The sequence below is a fragment of the Girardinichthys multiradiatus genome, chromosome 18, assembly GCF_021462225.1.
Source record: "Girardinichthys multiradiatus isolate DD_20200921_A chromosome 18, DD_fGirMul_XY1, whole genome shotgun sequence".
Taxonomy (NCBI): Eukaryota; Metazoa; Chordata; class Actinopteri; order Cyprinodontiformes; family Goodeidae; genus Girardinichthys; species Girardinichthys multiradiatus.
This window is the reverse complement of record NC_061810.1, coordinates 15,758,112-15,768,387: the sequence shown is the minus strand read 5'-3', so window position 1 is coordinate 15,768,387 and position 10,276 is coordinate 15,758,112. Positions and strand designations below refer to the sequence as shown.

General features: G+C 37.6%; 1 protein-coding gene across 1 annotated transcript; it reads left to right on the top strand.

Annotated features, from left to right (window-relative positions):
• The first annotated feature begins 1,509 nt into the window (after positions 1-1,509).
• Positions 1,510-9,157, top strand: smtla (somatolactin alpha). The gene is made up of 5 exons (XM_047392116.1): positions 1,510-1,532; positions 1,677-1,867; positions 3,631-3,744; positions 6,736-6,915; positions 8,167-9,157. Exons 1-5 carry the CDS (start codon positions 1,520-1,522, stop codon positions 8,359-8,361), a joined length of 693 nt encoding a protein of 230 aa, XP_047248072.1. The 5' UTR covers positions 1,510-1,519; the 3' UTR covers positions 8,362-9,157.
• The last annotated feature ends 1,119 nt before the right edge of the window (positions 9,158-10,276 follow it).

Here is a 10,276-nt window from a genome sequence, read left to right as displayed (position 1 = left end):
AGGTGAAAGGGGGAAGCAAAGGAAGCATCAGCATATTCTGATATGGTTGAAGGAAAACATGTAGAAGCAGAAGGGTCTATGGCTGAGGTGGAAGATAAAAAATGTGAGGTGTTACTGGACAGCTGTGGGTCCTGTGGGTCAAAGGAAGGTGGAATGTCTGTTTGGCTGTGAGCAGGAGAGGAGGATGTGAAGCTTGTTTCTGAATTGAACCTATTGAAGAATGTGTTCAGTTCATTCGCTCTGTCCAGACCTCCATCGGTCTGATCATCCTTTTGCTTGAAGCCTGTGATCTTCTTCATCCCTGTCCACACATCTTTGATATTGTTTTGCTGGAGCTTGCTTTCCAGCTTCTTCTTGTACACCTCCTTGCTGTCTCTTATCTTGACTTTAAGTTGCTTCTGTATACTCCTCAATAATTATCTGTCTCCTTCTTTGAAGGCTCTTTTTTTCTTGTTAAGCAGGTCCTTCAGGTCACTGGTGATCCAAGGTTTGTTATTGGGGAAGCATCTCATGGTTCTGGTAGGGATAATGTTATGCACACAGACGTTTATATAGTCGGTTACACACTCAGTCATGGCATTGATGTCCTCTCCATGTGGCTGACACAGTGCGTCCCAGTCTGTAGCCTCAAAGCAACCTTGCAGAGCTTTTTCGCTTCCTGTGACCATTTTCTCACAGTCCTCTTTATTAGAGGTTGCCTCTGAACAAGGGGCTTATATTTCGAGCAGAGAAAGAAAGAAAGAAAGAAAGAAAGCAATAAGTGGTAATAATAACAATAATTAATGATTAAATTTGATATTCATCTATCTATCTCGTCATCTTTTTAAACCCTTTTTAAATTGTTTAATGTTGGGACATTTCTTAAGCTCCAGAGTCAGACTGTCTCAAAGCTTTACCCCACAAACAGAGATACATAAACCTTTTCTTGTTGTTCTAATTATCTGTGTGTGATATTGCCATATAACACTGAACTCAAACATGTTCCCCACTCTAGAATAATTTTTGAATATTTTCTGGCAGTTTGGTATTTTTAGTTTTATACATTATCAGAGCTGTTTGTAGTTTAATTATGTCAGTAAGTTTTAATAATTTTGATTTTATAAATTGTGATTTAGTATAATCCAGGTACTGAGCCTTGTTAATCACTTATGATGCCCCTTTTTGAAGTATGATTAATGACTGGCGTGCTTTTTAATCAAACACATGTTTAACATTGTGCAGTATAGAAATACTTTTGGATATTTTACTTGTTGAGCAGACATAGCATATTGTCAGATGTGGTATTTTTACAAAGTAAAAACTGGAACTTCATATATATTTGGGCCTCAAATAGAGCTATGGAAAATGGGCTCATCTTGTATTTATTCATTAGAAACAAACTAAATTAGTTTGGGAAGAACAGTATCTTTTTACAAGAACCTACGCAGGACCTTTTTTTCCCTTTATTCATGGCCTGCTCAGGCTTTATAAAGTAGTCAGCACAAAGATGCAGCAATGAATCCTAAGGGACACAGACAAGATGCACATGAAAGGTAATGTATCCAAAATGGCTTCTGAGATTATATTAACAGAAATATATGAGCAATGGCTGCAATTAAGAGACACCTGGGTAAACATATTTGCACTATAACATTTGTTTTTGAACTATTTTTGCATGTATGAATATACAACTTCAGTAATTCAGTGGAGTGTATGGGCCCTATTATTGTGGCCCCAACATCTTACTGCGAGCACCCCACTAGACTGCAGAGATGATCAGGGCAGTCTGAGCCGCTGCACCTCCATCTCCCAGGAGAAACTACTGGACCGAGTCATCCATCACGCTGAGCTCATCTACCGCGTCTCAGAAGAACTGTGCTCTTTGTTTGTGAGTCAAAACTGACATTATGATAATATGAGTCATTGCACATTTTTTGCACTTTAAAGACAAAAACAGTTAATGTGATGAGAATTCTCATTGTGTCCATATACTCTTGGAATACCACTGCCAAGGCTTAGGCTGTTTAAGTCTACCTGAAGAAGATGGTGGCTTAGACAGAGCATCACATCTTATTGACAAAAAAAAGTCTAGCTTTCAGTGTTAAATTATTAATCTGACGAAAACATTCAACATTGTCAGTTCTATGTGTGTATATGATGCTGCAGTCCTGCTATGTCATCCTGATGTGCAGTCTGACAGTGTTGTTTTGTGTGGTTGTCAGGCTGTGATGTTAATTTAATTTTTTTTCTGAAGATAATTTTAAAGATTCAGTGATCGCATCATGTGGAAGTTACTGAAAAAAAGGAATTAAATGGTATGTCTTATTTGTCTAATTTATTAAAACAGTTCGTGCAGTAATGTTTCAATATAGTGAAAAATTCTATTATTTCATGTAAAACATGAGGGGTATTTTAATCTCTTAAAAATAAATGTATATTACTTTTCTAGCCAAGTAAAACTGCTCATTATTTGGAGTCACTAGATAATCTGGAGGCTACTGGAAATTTAAAACAAACTTCACTGCAGTCAAAATGACAATGCCAAACAGCACAGAGACGCAACTTTGCATAATGACAAAGTCATACGGCATGGTCAAACAGTACATTAGGACAATATATTCAGACCAAAACAATGTATACCAACCGACTATGTTAGATGTTTTTTATATAGACAATGTAACAGTCAAAAGAGGTTTTTTTTTTTTATCACAGAAACTCCGTTGACATGCGAAAAATGTTAAATCATATGTTCAATGGACAGTTCACATATGAACATGTAGAAAAATGTTTGTCACATTTACAACCGCAAATAATTATATTATATACTTTATATAAAAATTATATACTTTGGGTATGACCTCGTTTAATGTGTTTTTTTTTTCTTTTTATGAAATATGAAATCAAAATTTGGAAACAGGGATAATTGATGTGCTTTTCTAAGAACGTTTTGTAATCCGTTTTCTAATGTCTTTGCGTAAGTGATAAGGTCCAGTGACAGCCTTTAAACCAAGTCCCTCACTTCCCAAACTATACAGGAATTATTTTTTTGTGGGCCGTTTTTCAAACAGTGTGCCAGACCAGAAGCTCTGGGTTTTTCTGTTAGATGCACACTGTTATTTGCTTTTGATTCTGACATGATCATCGCATCACTTCGGGGCTTCAAAGTAATCTTCCACCTCTTGTCTGAGCCGAAGATGTTTTATTGAAGAAGCAAACCCACAGCGGGGTAATGTGAATGTGATAATGTTATACGGCAACACTGAAAGCACAAGTTTTTGCAGCTTGTTGAATCCCTTTCAGTTTGTGACTAGAGAATCAGAATGGCCCTTTGAAATGAAACAACGCATAGGTTGTTACAGAGAATATGCTGCTTGGAGTCTTCAGATGAGGCCATGCTGGAGACAAAATCGTGGATCTGCTGTGTCTCCAGTTGTAAAGCGAGATAAAGCCTCTGTCAGTGTCTTTTTATTTTCTATAGATCAAGTATGAAAGTCAACTAGAGTGTTGCTCCTTTTTATTGAAGACAATCACATTCAGACTAAGAAGTTAATAACATAGCTGACAAAAGCAAGACACTGGCATGCTGCATATTGATTTTCAGTGCTTAACTAATCTAGACCTTTCTTGTCCTTTTTTGTCATTCCTATGTAGGAGGAGCTGTTTATTCCATTTCCTTTTAGGCTCCAGAGTAATCAGGCTGCTTATGCATGCATCACCAAAGCCTTGCCCATCCCCAGCTCCAAAAGTGAAATCCAGCAACTCTCTGTAAGCATATGGTTATTTGTGAAATCAATGATTTTTATTTGTAAAGAATAGGATTTTTGTTGTTTCTGCCCCTTTGATTTTGATATATAAAAGGTACAGCATGAATGAGAGTTGCATAGAAAAGCAGTTTCTCCATAGGTAGACTTACGTGTTGTGTAAGGTATCTGAGGATTTGAGGGGACATACTGGTTCTTTGTAAAGCATACATGCCACTCTGTGTTATTGCATTAGTGTTTACATGCACTCCTCTTCCCATTCACTAAATCATGTAAGGTATACAATCACAGCTAAATGTGGAGTATATACTGGGTTTTCAGTATGTTGGAAGACTTCAGTCCAACAGAGTATGGCCTTTCTGAAAAAAGCTCAGCTTGGTCACTAGGGTGAACACAAAACTGAACCATTTAACAAAACGTCTCTAACATTTGACTGATCTACAATTGTTCTTTTTCATCTTACACAGATTATGTTTACTGTAGTATTTTCCTAAGGAGATATTTTTAAGCAATTATTCATTGTTTAAGGAGTTACAATGGCAAACAAAAATTGTTTTGCTCTTAAAAATTACATGTACCAACAAGTCCCCGTCAGTTTATATAATTTTCCACATCCTTTTCTGTTGAAATATTGGCTGCTTCCCAGTTTAATGGATATTTGCCCAGTGCCCCTTTATACTTGCTGTAGATTTGTTCGACATAGCAGCAGTTCATCAAAGTAGTTTTGTTTTATTAAAAAAAAAATCATTCAGGGGCAATATGCCCCTTCACCAATTAATACCCTCATTTCATACCTAAACGTTGCCATTTTGTCGTTTTCTACTTCTATATTTTATAAACCATCTAATTTGTTCCCATATACTTAACTATAGATTATCCGTTTACCTGTATTAGTAGTAAGTCTATTTGACAAATTATGAAGACCAATAATCATAAATGTCGGAATTTCAATTGAATTTTATGCTATATTATTTTCTAAAGGCCCTTTTTTATTCCCTATTTACAGTGATTGTGGATATTTGTATGTCAATTCTTAATGAATGTGTAAGGTTATGACCCCTGATCAAACCAAAATAGCTGTAATGGGAGTCCCATTTGCACATTATATTTATTTGATTCATATACACTGCTCAAAAAAAATAAAGGGAACACTTAAACAACACAATATAATTCCAAGTAAATCAAACTTCTGTGAAATCAAACTGTCCACATAGGAAGCAACACTGATTGACAATCAACTTCACATGCTGTTGTGTAAATGGAATAGACAAGAGGGGGAAATCTTTGGTGATTAGCAAGACACTCAATAAAGGAGTGGTTCTGTAAGTGGGGACCACAAACCACTTCTCAGTACCTATGCTTTCTGGCTCATGTTTTGGTCACTTTTGAATGTTGGTGGTGCTTTCACACTCGTGGTAGCATGAGACAGACTCTACAACCCACACACGTGGCTCAGGTAGTGCAGCTCATCCAGGATGGCACATCAATGCGAGCTGTGGCAAAGGTTTGCTGTGTCTGTCAGCGTAGTGTCCAGAGCCTGGAGGCGCTACCAGGAGACAGGCCAGTACACCAGGAGACGTGGAGGAGGACGTAGGAGGGCAACAACCCAGCAGCAGGACCACTACCTCCACCTTTGTGCAAGGAGGAACAGGAGGAGCACTGCCGGAGCCCTGCAAAATGACCTCGAGCAGGCCCCAAATGTGCATGTGTCTGCACAAACGGTTAGAAACCGACTCCATGAGGATGGTATGAGGGCCCGACGTCCACAAATGGGGGTTGTGCTCACAGCCCAACACCGTGCAGGACGCTTGGCATTTGCCAGACAACACCAGGATTGGCTAATTCGCCACTGGTGCCCTGTGCTCTTCACAGATGAAAGCAGGTTCACACTGAGCACATGTGACAGACGTGACAGAGTCTGGAGACACCGTGGAGAGCGATCTGCTGCCTGTTACATCCTTCAGCATGACTGGTTTGGCAGTGGGTCAGGAATGGTGTGGGGTGGCATTTCTTTGGAAGGCTGCCTGGCCTTCCATGAGCTCGCCAGAGGTAGCCTGACTGCCATTAGGTACCGAGATGAGATCCTCAGACCCCTTGTGAGACCATATGCTGGTCCAGTTGGCCCTGGGTTCCTCCTAATGCAGGACAATGCTAGACCTCATGTGGCTGGAGTGTGTCAGCAGTTCCTGCAAGATGAAGACATTGAAGCTATGGACTGGCCCGCCCGTTCCCCAGACCTGAATCTGATTGAGCACATCTGGGACATCATGTCTCGCTCCATCCACCAACGTCACGTTGCACCACAGACTGTCCAGGAGTTGGTGGATGCTTTAGTCCAGGTCTGGGAAGAGATCCCTCAGGAGACCATCCGCTGTCTCATCAGGAGCATGTCCAGGCGTTGTAGGGAGGTCATACAGGCACGTGGAGGCCATCACAATACTGAGCCTCATTTTGACTTGTTTTAAGGACATTACATCAAAGTTGGATCAGCCTGTAGTGTGTTTTTCCACTTTAATTTTGTGTGTGACTCCAAATCCAGGCCTCCATTGATTAATAAATCTGATTTCCATTGATGATTTTTGTGTGATTTTGTTGTCAGCACATTCAACTTTGTACAGAACAAAGTATTCAATGAGAATATTTCTTTCTTTCAGATCTAGGATGTGTTATTTGAGTTTTCCCTTTATTTTTTAAGCAGTGTACTTGCAGTTTCTTACAGTGGACAAGACAGATTAAATCATTGGTTGTAATAGCAGGTATAAAACATCCAGCTGGTGACATTGACGCATGGTCAGCATGAAAGCAGCATTTGGTACCCACAAAAAGCTTGGTAAGAATGTCCAAAACTATATGGAACAGGGAGGAGAGAAAATCACTGGCATCCAACAAAATTAGTTTGGGTCATATGTTCCATTCTTAATATTTGCATTCAAAAACTGCTATGGATGAATTTATGGTCCTTATGTGGTATTTATCTGAGTTTTTTGCTCTATAGGACAAATGGTTGCTACATTCTGTGCTGATGCTGGTCCAGTCTTGGATTGAACCTTTGGTCCACCTTCAGATGACAATGAAACGCTACGATCACACCCCAGACATGCTGCTCAACAAGACGAAGTGGGTATCTGAGAAACTGATCAGTCTGGAGCAAGGGTTGGTGGTTCTTATTAAGAAGGTGAGTTTTTTATTTCTTCATTTTGCATTATTACAGTCAAACAAACTAACACAGTGAAGTAAAGATGTTTACATGCCTTGCACAACTATTTATATTCCTTGATTTTTTTCTACACTTCGTCACATTACAACTACAATTTCTAATGTATTTTATTGGGATTCTATGGGATAGATGGACTCAAAGTAGGGCATAATTGCAAAATGAAAGGAACAGCTTTTTTCCAAGTATAAATCACAAAATTGTAGGATGTATTTTAAACCCTCTTTACTCTGATATTCCTAAATAAAATCCAATGCAACTATTTGCATTAAGAAGTCCACCGGAAAAAAGGGCTATTCTGTAAAGACCTCACATGTTTGTTAGAGAACATCACTGGAGAAACAGCATCATGAAGACCAAAGAACACACCATAGTGGTCAAATAAGGTTGTGGAGAAATTCAAAGCAGGTTAAGTTATAAAATAGTATTCCATGCTTTGAATATCTAACATTACACTGATCAATGCACACATCTACTAATCTCCAAAGACCACCTTAACTCACAGGAAGCTAATCATTATTCAAGGAAAACATTCTTATGTGGAAGAAGGTGTTATGGTCAGACTAGACCAAAAACAAAACCTTTTCACCTACATGCAAAACATGTTTGGTGGAAAACTAGCACAGCACACCAGTCTGAACACATCATTCTCATTGTAAAACGTGGTGCTGACAGCTTGCCATAGTTGATGGCATATGGAGCTAAATACAAGCCAACCTGAAAGAACCTGTTGGAGGCTGCAAAAGACAAAGGTTCACCTTCCAGAAAATGACCTAAAACATTCAGCCACTGCATCAATGGAATAAAATCCAAGCATATTTATGTGTTAGCATTGAGAATCTTAGAAATTCCAGTTCAGATGTTCTGTTTAATCTGACTGGGTTTAGGCTATTTAACAAAAAAGAATGGGTAAAAGCTTTAGATGTGCATACATGTTACAGACATGCTCCATGCTCTAGACTTGCTGCTGTTATTGCAATAGAAAGATGTTTTTACAAAGAATATCCTTGAGGGGGCTGAATACAAATATACAACACACTTCAGATTTTAATATGCAAAAATTTTGAAAACCGTCTATTATTTTCCTTTCACTTCACAATTATGCTCAACTTTATGTTGTTGTATCACATAAAATCAAATAAAATAGCCTGAACGTGTAGTTGCAACATTACAAAAATAAAATGTGTAATTTTCTGCATGTTCTTGACTCAGATGTTGGATGAAAGCACGCTGGCTACAGTTTACAGTGATCAAAGTGTACTCCAGAATGATGTGCAGCCAGAGGTGCTGGAATCTGTTATGAGAGACTATACCCTGCTCAGTTGCTTCAAGAAAGATGCCCATAAGATGGAGACTTTCCTCAAGCTTCTCAAGTGTCGTCAAACTGACAAATACAACTGTGCATAAAACATAAAGTGCAGCTTTTAAATAATGTAGTCTTTAGCTTTAAATAAATTTCTGAGGTTGCTAGTGTGGACTTAAAGATACGACCATGCCTTGGGCTCTTCTGGCGCATTTGTAATGCAGTGTATTTCTTATTGATTGTTTTGGAACACCTTCACACAAAAACAAGTAGGTGTAATACTGTGCCTTTTCTTAACCATGTGTTGCATTTTTGACTTTTTTTTCTCCAGCTCAGATTTTATTTTAACCTGGCAAAGGAAAAAGAAGGCAAACTCCCAAAAGATCATTTGTGTGTCGAGCTGTCAAAAAAATTTGCATATCCTGCTATTGATTTCCATTTCCTTTGTTCTTAACCAGTGTTTTTAGTCCTCTCTGGCTCTAGCAGTGTTTTGATTATACTGGTGGCCCCTGGAGTATTCAGTGAGCCTCCCTTGTTAAATGGAGTGGGTTTCACTTCTGCAAAAGAAACTGTACCGATTATGTTGAAGAAGAGAGTCTCAAAGAGTATTCTCTCTCTAACTCTGTTCCATAAAAATGTATATAAACATGAAAAATAGGTGGTTATAAATCTACTCTTCTACTACTAAATATGCTAAATCTACTAAATTTAATTGACAGAAAAAGAAAAGTTTAAGACTTTTGTCTTAAACTTTTCTGGAAATTAATTTTCAGTTTCTGCTGTTTTGTGTTGATATGTTTAATGCTGAATACATTTTCTGATGTATAAATAGATGATGTACTGTGAGCACTTCAGTTGTCAACTGCTGTTGGTTTTTAGAAGCAAATAAAGCAAGAAATAAAATCATAATATGTTGTTTTTTCTTTGATTTGAAAGCGAATGAGTGAGTAACGAGGGCAACATTAATTGAGTACACAGTTTTAAAATTTGATTAGGAATACAGAAGTTATTTTTAATTATTCCGCTTGAGAATAGTGAGGTCAACTGAGATAACTCTATATTTCTCATGTTCATTGTTATAACAGTAATGATACTGTAATTGGGCTGCTGGTGTCACAGTAAACTTCTGTCATGTTGGAGTAGAGAGAAGTTATTTCTCCCAAGTCAAGTCTCAAGTTGTTTGCCAAAAGCTGAAGTCAAGTCTCTAAAAGAAAAATAAATTAATATTTTTTTTGATCAAATCCATGCCATCTGTTCTGTCTACCAGACTATGTTTTAGGAATTCAATCTCTTGTGGTTTGTCCTTAGGCTTAATTTAACAGCTGAACATTTAACAATTGTCTTTTCATCTTTTAATATTTCGATAAACACAGAAATTGTTATGAGCTGCCTTAAATCACGTTGAAAAATAATTACATGTAATAGTAAGCTCATTAGAAATATGAATACCGATTTATGTTCAAAAACAAACAAAAAAAAACACCATTAATGTCAAACTTAGTCAGTATAATGGACTGTAAAGGCTTCATGAGGTTTCTTCTCACTCTGAATTGGAGGTTTTACTTTTTTTTAAGAAACTATGTTCTAAATCTACTTTGATTTTGTTGGTCAAGTGTAAACAGTAGCTATGAACAGTAAATGTTCAGAGCTACATTATGAGCTAAAACATAATGAGCAAGGTTAGTGTTCGGTGACTGAGAGATAAGTTTTTCACTTGCTTTCACTCCTGATTACACAAAATAAAAGAGACACTCAAAGAATTTTGAGATTTGTTTATGTGTTTTTGTCCTATTTTTAATCTGGATTACAATTTGAATGCTTTAGTGGTTTTTTAAAAGTGCTTCTCTCCCGTGACAACAACAACTGCAAGATAATATTACCAAATGTAATATCATCTTACATTTGGTACTAAGGGCTTTGCAATGTTGTCCAAAAACAGAAAAGAAAAGACAAATACCAACAAAAAGAGTAACTGGTTGAATTTTCATGGCCTTGGCTGGAACTAATTAGACAAAGCAA